The sequence below is a fragment of the Vombatus ursinus genome, unplaced genomic scaffold (assembly GCF_900497805.2).
Source record: "Vombatus ursinus unplaced genomic scaffold, bare-nosed wombat genome assembly UNPS02014778.1, whole genome shotgun sequence".
NCBI classification, from domain to species: Eukaryota; Metazoa; Chordata; class Mammalia; order Diprotodontia; family Vombatidae; genus Vombatus; species Vombatus ursinus.
The window spans coordinates 42,077,376-42,096,825 of NW_020954556.1; the positions used below are offsets into that span (position 1 = coordinate 42,077,376).

Here is a 19,450-nt window from a genome sequence, read left to right on the forward strand (position 1 = left end):
GGTAAGAGACAGAGTAAAATTGGAGTTACACATCTAATGAGTTCAGAGGAGAAGAAAAAAAGGATAGGAACAGATATTACGAGTTTAGAAGTGGAGTGACTACTACGGCATAAAGTTCCTACCACTTGACAATTTTGACTACACAATTTGAGAATTCTTTGTGATCTATACTTAGAGTGGTACAGAGATGATAAGGTATGATCTAAAATTGAAATAACATAGACATGGGATAGAGATTCTTTTGGTACCCTAGTATCTCTTCTCTCATAAAAGTTATTGTGAGAATAAATAAGGAACAAGCAATATGATAACCCAAGAAATTGAGTGCAGAATTAATAATAACACTAAGAGGAAAGAGACATATGGATAAGGCCAAGGTAACGAAATACTTCCTTAAAAAAAGTGGCACAGAAGAATGTTATTTAAACTAAACAGTGGAAGTATTTTTAAGTTGTTACATAAAGAGAAAAGTCACAATAGCTACAGTAAATAAAGATGATTTTTACAGTAGAAAAAAATAAATAACAATATTAGTAATATTTAAAACAACACAAACCACATATGGATATAAATTGATGGGGGGGCAAACCTTTGACAAAGTGCAACACTTATTTAAGTTCAAAACTCAATGGAGAATAAACATAGAACTATCACTTTAATATGACAGAAACCATGTGTCTTAAACCAAAGGCTAGCATTATTTTCAATGAGAGAAATACTGAAAGCCTTATAAATAAATATGGTAGTAAAGCAAGCATATTTTCTTTCTCCCTACTTACATAATAAAATTCTAGAAATATTAGGTTTAACAATAACACAAAAACATTACATTACATTGTTCTTCAATGATGTATACATAGTTTAAAACAACAATATTTGTAATTCTTGAACAATCTTATCTTTCATGTGACATAACATATAAAAACATGACTTTTTTCATTGAAAAAAATTACTGAAGGAAGAAGACATTGCATGATGTCATGAATAAAAAATAAACATTGTTAGTATGTATAATGAATTGCAGTAATGCTCCTTCATAATTGGAATGTCATTGGTTATTTCACAATTTCCTTCCCTTTAATAATCAATTTGGCCCCCATAGCTTACGTTGTGGCTACTTTTCCCTTACTGTTTCTCTTTCTATAGACCAATGAAGCTCTTTTAGTTATGAAACTGATAAATTATTGGACATGGCAAGGAAAAATGTTGCCTTTAAACAAAAGGTAAAGGAATTTTAAAAAGCAAAGAAACTCCTTTCCCAGTCACTGTTGGGAAACAGCTTTAACCTAGAAAATCATATTACTTGGTGAAAAATAACATTGTAACCATCAAAATATGCCATTGGCCTATCAAGTTACCAGAGCAAAAAGCACAAATGATCTCATCATCATCCGAGCATACTAATATTAAGTTACTTTTAATGAGGGCATAATGTTTTAGTAATCAGAAGACAGATTTGGATTCAAAGTGACTTAGGCCATTAAACATCAAGCTAAAGTCACATTTTTGTTACAAAACCCCCAGGCAGATACTTGAACAAACTAAGTACTAAAGGATGCACCTGCTGAAGAGACTTTGAATGTAACAAATATAGAAGCCAGATGGCTAATTCTTTTAAAAGTCAGAGTTTCACTATTGTATAGATTTGTCACCCCCAAATTTGTAATCAATGGTAATAGTCTGACAGGTTTTTTTTGGAGAAATTACATTGTATGTCCAAATTTATCAAGGGAAGTACATGGGTGGGAAATCTGTGGACTCAAGACCACATGCAGCCCTCTAAAACCTCAAGGGCAGGCCTTTGAATGAATTCAAACTTCACAGAACATTTTTTTCAGACAAAGAGCAACCTGAATCCCACTTTTAGTTGCTCTGGAATGTTAAAAGTATAAGAGGAAGGGATCAATCATTGAGTGTATTGTCTATCAATGGATTATGGGGGAAAACATGACCAAAAATCACACGGGATGATAAAGCATGTGGGAGTTGTGATCCACTGCAAATGAGAGAGTAACCCTATACACATGGATGAAACCAAGAGTTAATCAATGTATCTGAATGTACCTCTAGGATCAACTAGTCCAGGACTTCTCAGACAGTGCTACAAAGAACCATTAAACAATCCAGTTGTTATTCTTTAATTTATTTTTATTTATCTCATTAAATATTTCCCAATTACATGTAAAAGAAATTAACATTCATTTGAAAAAAATTGAGTTCCAAATTCTCTCTCCCTTTCTCCCTTTCCACTTCTTGAGAAGGCAAGCATAATTGATTTGATTATACCTGTGAAGTTATGCAAAACATATATCCATATTAGCCATGTTGAAAAAGAAAACAGACAAATAAAACAAGAAAAATAAAGAAAGTTTAAATAAAGACATGCTTTAATCTTCAGTGAGAGCTCATCAGTTCTCTCTCTGGAAGTGAATAGCATTTTCCATTGTCTTGGATCATTGTCTTGATCAGAGTAGCTAATTCTTTCACAATTGATCAGCCTTACAATATTTCAGTTACCATGTACAATGTCCTCCAGGCTCACTTCACTTTCCATCAGTTCATATAAGTCTTCTCAGTTTTTTTTTTCCAGAATTCATGCTACTTGTCATTTCTTATAGCATGATAGTATTCCATCACAATCATAAACCACAACTTGTTCATCTACTCCCCAGTAATAGATATCCCTTCAATTTTCAATTCTTTGACACCACCTAAGAACTGCTATAAACATTTTTGGTACAAATAGGTCCTTTTGCCTTTTCTTTGATCTTTCTAGGATACATACCTAATAGTGGTACTGTTAGGTCAAAGGGTTCATACAGTTTTATGTTATTGTTTTCAATGTACATTGTATTGTTTATTAATAGGAATTAACAAAGAACAATATTGAGGATTTTACTACAAATCTACCAATAAACACACAAATAAGTACACAAGTAAACTAGAGGATTGTACCATTGTAGAAATTTTTGAGAACCACTGGTCTAGTCCAGATGATACCTAATCAGAGGACCATTCTCCATCATCTCCAACAAGTGATCATCCAGTCTTCCTCCCAAAGATCTCCTTAGAAAGAACCCTCACTCTGTCCCAAGTAAGCCCATTCTACTTCTGGCATCCCTAATTGTTAGAAAGGATTTCCTTGTGAGGAGACAAAAGCTGTTACCCAGTCATCCTAGTTCTGCCCTCTTGGATGAAGCAGAAGCCTAATTTCTCTTTCAGGAGTAACTAAATTATATTAGTCAGTGAGGCTGTCAGTCAGAATTCAATAATTGCCTACTATGTGCTAGGCACTTCAGTAACAGCTGGGTATACAAAGGCAGTCCCTGCCTTTGAAGAACAAACAATCCAGGTATGTTAGATGCTGTGAAGAATACAAAATATTTTTTTAAATAGAGGATCTGCCATTATGGGATTTATTGTCTATGGAAGACCTTCATTATGTATGTCATGGACATCTTTTGCAATCTGGTGAAACCTATGTATTCCTTCTCAGAAAAAATGTTTCTACATTCACAAAAGAAAATGCATAGGATTAAAAAGGAACATTACATTGAAATAAATATGGATTTTTTTCATCCAAATTCAAGGACCCTCTGAAATCTATTGATAGAGACCCTCTGGGTATCCTGAGGACTCCAGACTAAGGACCCCAAGGATATTATGATGAAAATTAGACGATTCAAAATTCTAATTAAAAAATATATTTAACTCTTTGAGGGGAAACAAAGTCTATATAAACCCAATATATTATTACTGTTGTTATTGTTTTTATTATTATTATTATTATATTACATTATGTCGAGATCTATCAATTTTTCTCCTTTCAGTCTTATTCTCTGGCGGCAGGGATAAGAACTAGATACGCTAAAATTACCCTATTGAGGACAGGAGTTTAGACTTTCCAAACACTTCAAAGGCAAAATAAATCCACAAAACCAGGCTTTCAAACTACTACCTGAAGCCCAATCGTCTGACAAAGATAAAGGTTAACCCTTTGACGACCAGAGTTAGACCCATCTACTAGGCATGCCCAGTTACAGGATGCTTCACAGGAGTTTCACTTTTTCCAGGTTTTATCAGCCGCAAAGAGGAGGAGGAGATAGGAGAGGGAGGGGAAAACAAGTACAGCTTTTTTGGCTTTAGCAGGTAGGATCATTCTGATTAGGGAAGGCGAGGGGTGGGGTAGGTGGTGGGATCACCCAAGGAAGCTTCATGCACTTTATTCTGTCATCAATTTGGTAACTTTCCAAGGTGGCAACACCCCCGCCTCTTGCTACCATCCAGTCTCGAAAAGATCCGGTAAATTATCTCGGTGCAGGGTAGCCATTCAATAATCTGAAGGCTCTAGGCAGAGGAGTTTAAGGGAAAGAAGGAGAGTCAGTGAGGTCGGTCCTTATTTCTCTGTAGATACTTCACCTGAGAAAGAACAGCAGTAAGAACATCAGCGTCCTCTAAAGTAAAACTTAGTCTCAGACTTGAAGTCAGATATTTTCTAATGTCTCACCCCTACACCTTCCCAGCCTAACCCATTAGGCTCTCTCCCCTCCCTTATTCAGTGCCCTGTCTCTTGAGTTCTCTGTCCCTCCACCCTAATCATTACTAAACCCCGGAGAAGTGGAATCTCCTTGCAAACCTTGCGTGGTTTTAACTGGGGACTGGGCATGCTCAGTAGATTAGGCTAGGCTTTTTTCCCCCTTCAGGGGAGTAGGGGTGTGGGGGGAGGTTGGCGGGGTGGTGGCAAGTTAGAAGCGCTTGCAGCAGGATCCCGCCCCCTGGATCAGGCTCCCCCTGCAAAAGGACTGTGCAAAGGTTTCAAAGCCCAGGTCCTCAGGCATCCAAACCCGGAGGGCTAGACGAAGCTTGCCCGCAGAGCAAGGCAAGCTCACCCCATCCCAAGCCTGAGGAAGGGGACACCGCTCTCCGTGGTACTGCAGAGAGCGCAGCTCCGCCCTTCTCGCAGAAGGACAGCACCCGGTATCACGTAACCCAGCCTCCTCCTTTTCCACCACCACCACCTCCTCCTCCTCTCTTCTCTCCTCTTCTCCTCTCCTCCTCCTCCCCTCCTTTGCCTGTTCTCCCTTCCCTCACTCCTAGAGATAGACGCTCAAGCCTGACGCCTCTGAAAACGCAGCAGCAGTCGCCTTAGAGCCAGAGACCTCGGGAAATTCTCTTTGACCGATGCATGCTTCTGGTTCTGCCAAGAGCTAAAAGGAAAATCCAAGCAGGCAGGTAAAGAAGCTCAAAATGTATTGGGGGCGGGTGGAGGAAAGGATAGTAGCGGAGGGATGCGGGGTAATGGGCTGGGGAGGGAAACCCCCCCCACCCACCCCCTTCCCGTAACTGAGCTAGGATCTGCCACATATGCACAAGGGAGAAGGTTGGGGGGTAAACGGAGGGGGAGGATTGCGTGCAGCCTACCAAATAGGTGGATGGTAAGAACATGAGATGGTGGACTCGAGATAGTAACTTAGAGGTTAGAATGCTGTGTTTTATTAGCAACAGCAAGAAAAGAAGTGGCAGGCTAGACATTTAAGCAATAAAATACATATCCCCACCCCCCCCCACCCTCAGCTGCGTGTTTCCTTAATCCATGCAATCCAAGAAACTGCACTGGGAATAGAGATGGAGCGTAGGGACTGGGCGGGAAAGAAGGGGAGAATATTGGGTGTGTATTGTCATTAGGGGACTTATCTGAGAGCGAAAAAATAATTAATCACTTTTCTTTTTTTATTTTAATGTGTCTGAAACTATTCAAGTTCTTGCTGATCGCATGCTTTGAAGGATAGGGAAAGGGGTGTGTGTGTGTGTGTGTGTGTGTGTGTGTGTTAGAAACACATTAAAATAAATGTAACTGCATCTGGTGAGGGTATTGTATCGATCCTTCCAGTAGCTTGGGAATGAATTTGATTCTAGAAATGAAAGAAAAGATTAATGAGGCTGTTAAATCTGCTTTTGAATTAGAGCGCTTCTCCTTTTGGCTGCAGCAAGGTTGTTTTTCAGATCCTTTTATTTCATCCTGTAATTTGTGAACTGGCCAGGTATTCCCTGTACCCAGAGACCTTCCTTTTTCTCCGTATAAATACACACTGATACACACAATGAGCTTCCTCTAAGAATTGTGATAGCTAGTTGTCCTGCTCTATGCTAAAAAAAAAATGTATTTGTCTTCTATTTTTCCCTTTTCCTTCTTAAAAAAAATAACAAATTAGATGAGGAAGAAGATGAAAGGAAGAAAGGGAGGTAGATTATAGGGTGATCCATGTAAATATATGAAAAAAACTAGATCTGAAAAAGCCATGATAAAAATGATTTTCTAATGGGGCAGCTAATATTTGGATTCTGTATGCTATTTTAAGTTTGTGTCAATACTTCTTTATTTTGCATGTTATTGAAGATTCAGGGATATGTGTCCACTTGTGAGATAGAATATCTTAAATTATGTCTTCTTTAAAATAATAAAACTGTCTTTCTGAAGACTAGGCGAATCACTCTACAGACAGGTCTGGTGTTTGGTGATGGTGTGGATGTATCAGCCATAATAAATAAGCAGCTGGTATTCTTTCTTTTGCTAGTGTGTGTGTGTATGAGAGAGAGAGAGAGAGAGTGAGAGAGAGAGAGAGAGAGAGAGAGAGAGAGAGAGAGAGAGAGAGAGGGAGGGAGGGAGGGAGAGGGAGAGAGAAAGACAGAGAGAGAGAGAGAGAGAGAGAGAGAGACCCAGCGGTCATCAATTTCATCTAGGGAGGAACTTGAAGTGGGATCCCTGAGCTTGGTGGCTCTCAGCTGACACCTGTAGGGATTGCTCTGTACTGAAGAGAAATGCTTCATGTTCCCTCTGTGCAGAAGCAGCAGCACAATGCGGTGTAATAAATTACAGCTAGTTTCTGCTTGTTAAAAAAAAAATGTGTTAATTAGACAGTGAGCTTCTGTGTCCAGGTGATAAATTATTTTTTGGAGGGATAGTATAATAAGCCTTCTTGACATGGCAAGACAACATATTCATGGTACTGTTCTTGTCCCTACAAGATGCCTCTTCCCCCACCTTTTTCCCCCCAAAATTGGCTTAGGCAATACCCAGTATTTATGAGTTTCTGGTATTTCAAAAAACAGTCATATTAGAGTGGGATAATGAGAGGTGATTTAATAGCATAGACAGGGGGCTGAGGTAGTGGTGATTCAAAGGTATGATTTTAAATCCTTGAATTTCTTGAGCCATAAGAGCTGAGGTGACATGCTTGCCAGCTGCTTCTCAGGACACAAAAAATTCTAGTAGGGGACAGCCAGATAAGGGATTGAGCAGGATTTAGGATTCCTATAATGATAGGAAAAATATTAAATATGACAACATCCCTAGAGGATTGCGTATCTTATAGGAGATGAATTGAAGATTGAATCCTATTTTTAAAAATTCCAAGTTCCAATGGGATTTATACCAACCATTAAGGAGTATTTTGGGAATTCTGATTTTAAAAAGTAACTAAAGATCCTTTGAAAATTTTGAAGCATCTTATAAAGAACCCTTCTTGCACTATCTCTCCTTGTGAAAATAAAATGATAAGAATGCAGTATAAATAAAAGTAAGCAGTTTCATAAAGGCTGTTTAATCTACTTTATATGTCCCCAAATCTATTCATACATATGATGTCTGGCTAAGTGATATTCATACTTCTATACTCAGGTAAGAGATAAAAATGGAGGAGATATATTTCTGGAGGAAAATATCAATGACAAGAAGAATAAGCAGGGCTTAATTTCCGCCTTTCAGATTTTTTAAAAAGGAAACTTCCTTAAAAAATAAAGACGATAAAGAAGATCAGATTTTTGTCCTAAACTGATTTGAATGGCTGTTGGTTAATTACCATAAGAAGTTACAAATTTGCAGTAAGCAGTTTTATATGGTTACACTAGACTTGAGGATTACACTCGATTAAACAAACACAGAATTTGCCATATTTCCTCATTTCTTTACAATACTAGTTTTATACATGGTATACTATTTAAAGAATAGTTTGCCCAATAATTGGTAAAACAATAAGAAAATTCACCTGACTGATATAGTAAATAAGTTTAGAACTTATTTTGTTTTCTTAATTCTTTGCAGATTTCTGGGTCACAAAAAAAAAAAAAAAGCCAAAAAAAAAAAACAAACCAACAACAACAACACATCGACATGCGCCCAGATTGATCTTGGTCTTGCATGGAAGGAGGGAAAAGAAGAGGAGCTGTTGAGCTTTACAATTAAAGGAGCTCTCTTTCTATTTGACAGCTTTTGGGCTTCAACCCCACTGTTGGGGAGAAGAAAAAAAGGGGGATTTTTAAAAATAGCTTGGGAAGTCATGATCAAGGAGGCTAACATTCTGCCTTGGCTACAGTGGGACCAATGTTTTGTGATCTGACAGCATAACCTCTATTGGCAGGCAAGTCTGGAATTGATAATTGATGTTCTAAAGAAGATAAGGACCTTTTTTCCCCCTTACTGGGGACTATCCATTTTGGGGGTAACATGTGAAGATATATGTATTCAGGCATGTGGAAATATTAATATTAGGTTGTCAAACATCTGAGAAGTTTGGTGTTTTGTTTTTTCCTATTCATCTGTCCTGTCTCCACCACCAAAAGAATCTGAAGGATTGTTGCATTTGGGAGTGGAAGCATCTGCTGACTCATTCATTGAACCAACAGCCCATATCTTCTACCTAAGTGATCAGCATTTTTTTTCTTTGTTCTTGATAAAGTTTTTAGCACATTTCCTCAAGGTGTATTTACATCTTGGCCTGGAAGTTCTGTGGCTATACTATACTACTAGGGCCGACATTTTCCAGTGGGGTAGAAAATATAGAGAGGTTGAGAGGTTTTTGAAAAAAAAAGAAAAAAAGAGGGTTTCAGGTAAAGGAGTGAGCATTCCTACTCCAGCCATTGTCTTTACTATTCCTGCCACTTTTTATTCCCTGATACCCTCCCTAATTCCACCTTAGGGTGTCCAGGAAGATTTTGAACCTGTCCACCCCTGTGTCTCCGCGCCGCACCCCAGCCCCGAGCATGGGGACGGCGCTGCTACAGCGTGGGGGCTGCTTCCTTGTATGCCTCTCACTATTACTTTTGGGGTGCTGGGCAGAATTGGGCAGTGGGCTGGAGTTCCCAGGGGCTGATGGCCAATGGACGCGATTCCCTAAGTGGAATGCCTGCTGTGAGAGTGAGATGAGTTTCCAGCTGAAGACCCGAAGTGCCCGGGGCCTAGTTCTCTATTTTGATGATGAAGGTTTCTGTGACTTCTTGGAGCTGATCCTTACCAGAGGTGGCCGGCTGCAGCTCAGCTTTTCAATCTTCTGTGCTGAGCCTGCAGTACTCTTGTCAGATACACCAGTCAATGATGGCACTTGGCACACAGTGCGGATTCGCCGTCAATTTCGAAACACAACTTTGCTCATCGACCAAACAGAGGCCAAGTGGGTGGAGGTCAAGTCAAAGCGACGTGATATGACAGTATTTAGTGGCCTCTTTGTGGGTGGCCTGCCTCCAGAACTACGGGCTGCAGCACTCAAGTTGACATTGGCCTCAGTGAGGGAGCGAGAACCCTTCAAAGGGTGGATTCGTGATGTGCGGGTGAACTCATCCCAGGCCTTGCCAGTGGAGAGTGGCGAGGTGAAACTGGAGGATGAGCCTCCCAGTAGTGGTGGGGGGAGCCCGTGTGAGGTTGGGGAGGAGGGCGAGGGAGGCGTGTGCCTCAATGGAGGGGTCTGCTCCGTGGTCGATGACAAAGCGGTGTGTGACTGCTCCCGAACTGGCTTCCGCGGCAAGGACTGCAGCCAAGGTAAGAGGACCCAATGCCCACCTCTCTAAAGGGGGCAAAGAAAGGGAATGGTGGGCATGATGGGTAAGCTTGCATGGAATTTTACTATTCTAGACAATGTGTGTCTGTTATCTCCAAGGTGAGGTCCTATCTCTTCCCGCCTCTCTGTCTTTGTTTGATCCATGGTTTCTCCTAAGAATCCTCTAACCCTTCCAGCAGTCACAATCCCTGATTCCATTGTCAAACAGGGATCTCCTTATTTCCTTGCTTGCTCCTACCTAATATGGAGCATAATGAACTCTTTGCACTTTTGGATGAAGGTATTAACCTTATCTCTGAACCAGTACTCTAAGTCTTCATAAATCTGGCATAATTTTTCATTTGGATATAGCCCATCTATTTACCCTGAAACTTCCCCCTCACCTATTCACTCCAGATAATCCTACAAACTACATAGCTACTGTTTATGCAATAAAAGTTAATTTAAAAAAAATCTGAAAGAGACTAGGTAGGCATATGATGGATTTTGGAGTGAGTGTGGAGGTGGAATTGGGAGGTTCACCATGACCAAGATTAAAAACATTTATGTGATTATTTGTGACCAATAAAAAGAAGATAGAGTCATGAACATCCTATTCAATAGATGGAATAGAGAAGATAGAAATAAACTTGAAAGAAAAAAGAAGAGGAAAATTTGAATTTCTTTTTTTGTTAGGGCAGTAGTAATCTGGAGATTTCACTTGGTTTTCATAGCTATAAAGAAACCCATCATCTACTAAAGAAAAAAGAAACATTGGTGTTTGGTATGGTTCCTTGAAGTGGAGTAAGATAGGCCATGCTGATTTCTGAAAATGCTGGAAAATTGAATGTGTGTTTCCCAGATGATGATAGACAAAATGTGAAGTAAACCAGTGCAGAAAATGAGTATTTTAAGCATGGGAAGTTACTGAATGTTTATACAATAGGAATAGATAAGAAAAATTGGAAAGGGCATGATTATTAGGATATTTCCCTATGTTAAAAAATCTGAGAAAATAAGGCATAAACAAAATATATACTGTTACTGAAGCTTGAGGCAGTTTGAAAATTACTTTTTTAAAAATTGTTTACAACTAGGTTTCTTTTGCCTCTGTCACATTTTTACTTTTCAGTGTGATTCTGGTGTGTGCCTTGCATGATAGTGGACAAATACCAGCTCTTTGGGTGGGCCAATAGCATAGCATCCCCAAATTAGGGAATTAATATTTTTTAAATGATGAAAAGTGATGTGTTACTAAAAGCTAAATAGAAGAGAAGGCACATGGCATATAAAATAAGTATTTTATAATCTTAATTAGGGAGAACAATGACTGAGTAAATGTCATTTATGAGTGAAATGAAAAAGGTAAACAGTTTATGCCATCAAATGGTGTGAGCTATATAGACAGACACCTCATTTGTGCTTGTGTTTCATTATGTAATACCTTCTGTCTTTTACTTACTGATGGGGAGAAATAGCCAACATAAATATTATTAGGACTGGCAATTCTCTTTCACTTGTCACTAGTTTTCAGAATTCTTTGCTTAAAATGTGTAAATGTTTACTCTTTTTTTAAACATCAGAAACAATTGGGAGGTAGTCTAATTGTACACCTTGAAATTTTAGCTGACTTGGCAACTAATGGAAGCAAAGTCAAGGATCACTTCATTTTAGGATACATCCAGATAATTATTGACAGTCATGATCACTTACTCACAAAATTTCATCAGTAGAATATCTTCCAAGGCATATGCTACAAACCAGCTTTGCCAGTAAATTTCCATGGCTGTAGTATTAAACTTAATGGTTATATTTACATTCTCAATCCTTCCTCCTTGGGGCAAAGTTGGGTCCTCATATGAATCAAAGGAGGAAATGACAGATATAATGGGTTGGCTGTAGTAAAAAGAAAGTGTAGAAAAGGATATAAAGTACAGTTATTCTGTAGAAAGTGGTTCATCCAAACCTGGTATTGCTTTAAAAGGTATAAGATACAATTAAATGAAGAACACATGAAATGAAACTTCTGTCTTTAAATTAGGCAACAAATATGATACAATGACAGCTGGTACTGTGTGGGTGGGTGTTTTTAATGAAAAATTTGATTTTTTTCTGTGCATCTTGGATGCAGAAAACGAGGGATCATGCATAATCAAGAAGGTTTCAGCATAGAGGGAAAAGGGTAAAAAAGTAATATGTCAAAGAGAAGCAAAATTAGATATCTTGGGACCTACATTTTATTTTGACACGCAGGAAGTTTTTTTTTTTTCCCATGTAAAATAAAGGATACTTCCCAACCTGTATTATTGAACACTGTAGTACCTGATGAAAAGGATAATTCCACCTAGGATTCAAACCCATCAGGATTCTTGTGTAGCATTAATTCGGTTTGGAAATATAGTTCATATATTGAGTGCAATGGCAGTTGTTTAGTCCTAACCACTAAAGACAATATGAGATTAGGCTACTTTTAATAACACAGAATCAGAAAATTAAGAGAGTAGAAACTGAAGTCACTTTCCCCAAAAGGACTCATTCCTTGTTGCCTATTTTTTCCTATTATGTGTGTGTCAAATGATTTCCTGTTGAATAATTAATTTAGGATAGAAATGAGGAGTCTTTTGAATTCCTTCCCCAATATTATCTCCATGTATCTAGTCAAGGGTCAACAGATCCATTCAGATGCAGTTAAAATGGAGCTATTTCTTCAGCCATAATTTATACTCAATTGCCCACAGTTTGTTTGTTTTTTTTTAACATGTTAAAAATAATAGTGGATATTATATACTTACTCTCTGATTTCCCAATGCGTTACCTATTTCTAGACAGAATCAGAACCATGACCAAGTGAGAGAGCTTGTCTTTCTCTCCCACCAGGTCTAACATCCTCAGGAAAAAAAAAACAAAAAACAAAAAACCTGTATTTCCAGACTTATACAACATTTGGTTTTACTAGTACATCTGTCCCTAAGGAGTTCACCTTTTCTTATTTTCCTGTTTATTGACAACATATGTCTAGGGGGGCAGTACTGAAGGGAACTGTGTTATCAGACCTTTTTTGAGGTAGATTGAAATACAGTACAAGTTAAGAGAGTAATTCTAGTTAGTAATTATTCTAGAACCAAGACTGGAGTACAAATACCCACATCCCTAGCCAAGTAGTAATTTTGAACTAGGTTGCAGTTTCACTAGATTAATATTTAGGTTCTTTATTTTTGTCTCTGTGATTCAAAAGGTGGTATTTGGAAAAAAAATACATTTCCCCCAACCATTGAGATATATCTATTATATTGTGCAATGGTGAGGATAAACATCAGAATTTGACAGGGAAAGAAATAATTTTTTAACTGATAGATTATATGATACATTGATTTCCCATGAGTCCCATGTTCCTTCTGATGCTAAGCTATATCAATGTTTAGCATTTCTGCTTCAGTGTACTAAGGAATTTTCCTAGTGTGCTGAAAGAATTAATGATATCCATAGATACCCAAGTATCAAAATAAAAATAAAGACCCTAAAAACCTTTACAACTATTAATTTAATAAATATTTCACTTATTTCACATTTTCAATAAAATCAGATCTTGTGCATTTTGTATTTTAAATTTAAGATATTAACTTGAATTTTGATTTTTTTTATCACCTCCCACATCCAACTGTCTGAGAGATTTTTACTTTGATTGATTGCCAAAAATTTTTGAACATCTACAAGGTTATTTATATACTATGTCCTATATGGGAGCTTATAAAACTGACCAGTGTCAAACATATATATATATATATATATATATATATATATGCACATATATATATATATTCACTTATATTTGTATATACACATACAATCTTTAAGGATTGTAATCCACATGAATGTGCCCATTTATTATATACAAAGGACTAAACTGGATTTTATGTGTAAGTTTTGGTTCCATTCTATCAAAAATTTATGAATTTCAGAATGTTTATGAACGTCATCATTCTTCATATGGATCTGGGTCCCTCCTTTGGAAATCATTATCTATAACATTTATCACATTTACAGGCATAAAGTATTAGCACTGAATGATAACTTAGAGATCATCTCCCATATTTTTCTAATATGAAAACTAATAATAAGAGAGATAAAGCCATCTGTCTAAGATAGTGGCAAATATGGGAAGGGAAACACAGGCCTTCTGAACCTGTGTAGCATTTTTATATTAGATCATTTTTAATGTTTATCTGTTTTATCTGTTCAGCTAGGTAATAAACACTTGGAGGAAAGGAACATGGCAAATGCTTCTCCATAGTTCCAAGGTATAGAGCACAATGTTTTGTACCTAACTGGCACACAACATATTTTTTATTTCCTTAATGTCCCTTGTACCACCTTCTATCACCAAGGTAGATATCCTATAGAGAGTGTTGTTTGAATGTAATTTTCTGGCATTAATATTACTGGAGTGCCAGCATAAAGAAGACAGAGACTCTTTCTGCACTATACCTAGAATGGTACTCTGCAGACAAAAAAAAAAGCATGTAATTCATGTTTATTTAATAAAAATTGAATTGAACAGTAAACTAAGAATAGAACTCAACTTTGTTCAAGAAACTTATTTGAAATCATCTGTGTCATTCAAAGAGTTCTCGTAAAAATAAATGATCTCTGTTAGAAGTTTTCAAACTCGGTCTGAAAGCCATCAATGACTTGGGCCTGAATGAAAGGTTTTGCAGGTATAGTAATGGGTGATCTTCAACAGGAACTGTGCCTGGCCTAGAAAATCTGTGTTTTAAAAATCAAAGAGGAGTTTAAAATCCCAAAACTGCAAAGGAAGTTGTCTATCTATGGCTTTCAAAAGATTTCTTTACAGTCAGGAAGGTGTTGAAGAGTAATTTTTACCTGGGCCTTTTTCCCCCTCTCAAATGTAAAGGAACTCTAACCAAAGATGGAATCTTGGGTATTGAAAATTCTGTGGTTTAGAAATTCTTGTTCTTATTCTTTCCCCTTTAATCTGAGTCCAGGAACATTTAAAATAAATTAATTATATTTAATTTAGAATTTTCCTTATGACCTATAGGTCTGTTTGTACCCTTAGGTTTCGGAATAAATTGTTTTTGATTCTTTGTTATATAAAGGACATTAGTCCTTTAATTTTTTTATTATCAATTCTAATTCTATCAATTAGCAATGAATCCTATAGATTAATTCTGCATTAGCTAAAATGTTGTATATATTTATTAGTTTGAACTGTGTCATTCTCTATGATCATTAGATACATTATTATTATTGTTAAATTAATTGGTGCTTAGTTGGTCTTCATTTCTTAACTATTTTTATTTGATCCTTCAGTAGTTAAATCAGATATATGACTCCACCTGGTTTGGGATTACATCTGAGTTTTAAAAGTCCTGGAGTGAAGGCACTTTTTTAATCTTTTTTTTTTTTAGCAATAACATCGTATCTACTGCAAATTTTCCTAAAATCAAGTATTATGCTTAAGTTCTTTGACAGCAAGAACTACTTTTCACGCTGTCTCTATATCACCAGTGGCAAGCATAGCCCCTTGCAAATAGTCAGTGCTTAACACGTGGTTTTTGGAATTGGATTTAATGAAGCTTCCTTCACACAAAATCTTACAAAGCATGATGGTAATTAATGATCATTTTCTGGTTTTTGTTCCATTTACTACCAAGTGGTACAGTTGTTGGTGGTTTTTGCCATTTCTTACTATTCATTTCTACTTTCACCATAAAATAAACTTAACCCTGTGGGTCCCTCTAGTATTATTCTCCTGGAGTCTAATATCTTTCTTTTTTTTCCTCCCACATGGCTTTGGACAAACTAATTTTTTTTCAGAAGTCATTTGAACACCGGAATAATTGTAGGAACACCTTATAACAAAAAAATATTATCAACCAAATCTAACTACAGATCTTTAGAGCTTCTGCTCCCCCCCCCCCATTTACTACTCATGTACAGTTAGCAGTCAGTGTAATGAACTTGGCCAACATGTGCACTAGATACCTTTTACTGAGATTCAGAGTCCATTGTGCATATTTTACATTGCTTAAACAATTGTGGTATAGCCTGTAAATCACTTTTCATGTTACCATAGCTAAGCAAATGTCTTTATATTTTATGTTCCTAGAAAGAGTTAGCCTTGGAGAATATCATGTCTACTCCTTTGCTCTTTACAAGCACCTAACCATTTTGTGGGTTTTTGAGTTTCTGTGATACAAGTTTATCCCAGAATATGGATGCGGCCATGTGGAGTTAATTTTTGAGAGTCATGCTATAGGATCAGTGTTATATACAGATGTTTATCATATAGTTACTTTGCTTTTTGTTTCTTAAAATTTAATGACTAAACTTCAGAATTGGTAATTATTCACTATCCTTTCTTTTGCCACTTATGTTGTAGGGAGTGGGAAGAAGCACAGAGAACCTGATATACCTAATTCAGGCTCTGGTGTTGGGTAGAAAGGCATGTATTGCACTTTTGGATCATAAGTGTCACCTTCCCAGCAGCCCTTGCTCTCTATTTTGGATAAGATACTTCAACTAGTCAAGAATAGGTGTTGGCTGCCCCCAAAGGCTTCAACTATTCTTGAGCAATAGCTTAAGGTCTAAGACAGGGGTGCACAGTCATGTGGAAGTGATAGAGCTCCTGGATCTGGACTTGAGAATTAACTGATTTGAACACTAACTGGCTTGATGGTTCCTGCTATATACCTTGTTTTATCTAGATCAAGTGGAATCCAGACTTTCTTAGGGAGAGCTGTGATAATGACTCTGGGGACTATAGATGGCGTGTGGTTGCTTACCTTGAGGTTTTCAACTTACTCATGGTGCTTTGATAACCTAGGGGTTAGGCTACCTGGGCATGGATAACCCGGTGGCTTCCTAGATATTAAAGGAAGTGCTTCACTCTCCTGCAGTCATTCTTCAGACAAAATGTAATGCTAATCTATAGACCCCATCACCTTATAATATATTGTGCAAAGAACAATGGGCTAAGATTCAGAAGATGGGGTTTTTCCATAACTATCTGCATAATCTTTGATGATTTACTAAATATTTTCATTTGTGAAATACGGTTGACAATTGCCTACCTTAAGTAGGGCACTGTACTGTAGTGAAGATTAAATGAGAAAACAGACAAATTGGATAATTCAATACTAGAGCTCATCTAACTTTTAAAAAGTTAAATGTCACACAAATGTAATGTGCATGGTGCTAGCAGAGTACAAATGTTAATGAAAATGTTTAAATTCCCACAGATCTTCCTTCGGTGTCATTTTAGATTCATTTTGGATCCTTTAGACTCAATATTACGCAATGGAATTGATAAGGTTCTGAGTAGTTCTCTTATTACACATTGATATATTATTTCATTGTCAAACCCTCTGCCAAATGAGCAGGACATTGATTCCACTGTTCCTCCTGAGTAAAATCTAAACTAATGACATATTGAGATTTAATGTTAACAATTCACATGGTTTCTACTCATTGTATAAACTAGCAGGAAATAATTCTTACTGTCCTAAATCTGCTTAAAAACTTTGATCACTAAGGCTTCCAAAGGAATCGTTAATAAGATTCTACAGAAATGACACCCTCTACATTGATGAAGATTCCATTCTAAGTAGAGTTAGGTTTTTAAAAAGGGTCAAATTATTGTGATTTATACATCAAAGATCAATCCTGAGAGCGATAGATCAAGTCAACTGCACAAGATAAATACAAACTCAAACTATGGGTAAGGTTAGAAAGTAATTTATCTTTCAGTGACCTGAAACAACCTTTGAATCTTAATTGTTTCCAAATTTCTTATGTCTCCATAATGTTTTTAAAATCACCTTAATAGGATGGCAGTCTATGTTATATTGGGGATTTCTTGAAAAAAAAGACCTACTGACACTCAAAGAACCAAACAAAGACATAAAAATGAGGTCATTGAGTAACTTGAAACAAAGACTTTAAAATAAGGGCACTGGGTAGTTTGGAATGTTGGGGGTGGGGTTGTTGGGTGTCAGGAATAAAGCAGGCATTCAATCTATACTTGATAATTATTTCATTATTTCACTGTTAAAAAAAATTACCAGCCACAACTCCCTCCACAGTCTATGTTTTAGGATACTAAATTTTAAAATAGTCAGTCATTATTTAGTCATAGAACACAAAGGCATGTAAATACATTTTGATTTGGTTACTTACTTTTTAGAGTTGTAATATTTAATTCCAATTCAATAGCATTAAGTAAATGTCCCTTTTGCCCAAATTATTGTGCTGAGTAAAGTTAATAAAAAAAAACATGAAAATAACGATGTTAATAATAACAGTAACACAACAAACAGCGTGGTTTGGGGTCTAGAGAGACAGTCTTGGAATCAGAAAGATATGGACTCATCTTACCTGACACCAGCTAGAGTGTGACTATGGTCAGGTTTCTGACTGACTCAGTATCCCCATGCAACTCTCTAAAAATATAATTTACAGATAAATTGCCTATCTGCATTGGTAGGAAAAGTTTACATACAAGAAATTCCCTCTAACAATAAAATCACAAGCCTAGACCAATAAAACAAAAATGAAAAAACAATCCTCATTTATAGAATGATTTACAGCTTGCAAAATTCTTTCTTCACAACAACCCTCTAAGCAAGGTAGATGAAAAGAGGGATCTATGATCTAACCCTTTCCCTCAAGGAGCTTATACATTACGGATGTTAGCTGTATATGCAGCTGACTCTAATTGTGACTGGATATTACTGGGACTAAGTTTGTTGATGTCACCTAATTCAAATCACTGAAATAATAAAATTTTCATAATTTCACAATGTGACAGAATCCCAAATGTGATGGCACTTGCTCATGCCAGGAGAATAAAAAAGCGAAGTCTTATTAGGAAGTACTTGGTTTTATTTCCATGACACCAGCCTGTTCATTTCTTATGTCTTGTATCTTTCATGTTATGCTTAATGGACTGCTTCCCCTTTAACATGAATGAAAAGAGAATTATATTTCCTGGCATATAAGGGACTAGAACAATTTCTGTCCCCTTAAAATAAGATGCCTTGATTTTCTCAAAGTCAGGCACAAGGAATTCCTTACCAACATGAAGCAGGAAAATCAAATGATAAATGCAGACCAGCACAGTTGGTACTCTTTATTTCTTTCACACATAAAATCCTGAGAGACAAAATTTCTAGGTATTATTAATCAATTTATTAACTAGGCTAGCCAATAATCAATAAATACATGTTCAGTGTTTTCTTTTTTTGGTAACCAAAGACCCCAAGAAACATCCTGAAACACCTTAGATGAGGTGTTTACCTTCTGATAAGGAATTCCAGACAAACGAAACTCAACCCTGATTAGTGAACATTTAATGAGGAGATGAGCTAGGAAATCTCTGACTCCTCCTTTAAGGACTGTAGCTTGATCATAAGACTCAGCAGCCTTCAGCAAGCTGGAAAGGGGAAACCATTTTCATCCAGACCTCTCTGGTTAGTTTTCTCCTTCATGAGTCAGGTTACCCCAAAATTCTAATGAAGGAATGGCAGTCACCAGTGGCTCTTGGTAACTCTTGGTAATGAGAACAGCTTATTCTAGCTTCTGCCTTTGAGATAAACTGAAGCCAGGGTCTCATTTGAGTG

At 36.9% G+C, this 19,450-nt stretch overlaps 1 protein-coding gene across 21 annotated transcripts in view; it reads left to right on the top strand.

Annotated features, from left to right (window-relative positions):
* The first annotated feature begins 8,117 nt into the window (after positions 1-8,117).
* NRXN1 (neurexin 1) overlaps positions 8,118-19,450 on the top strand; it is a 1,385,770-nt gene continuing 1,374,437 nt past the window's right edge. For all 21 annotated transcript variants that reach the window (XM_027865387.1, XM_027865388.1, XM_027865392.1 and 18 more), the window contains exon 1: positions 8,118-9,811. In XM_027865387.1, coding sequence (XP_027721188.1) covers positions 9,040-9,811 — 772 coding nt within the window. In that variant the 5' untranslated portion in view covers positions 8,118-9,039. The remainder of the gene's footprint in view (positions 9,812-19,450) is intronic.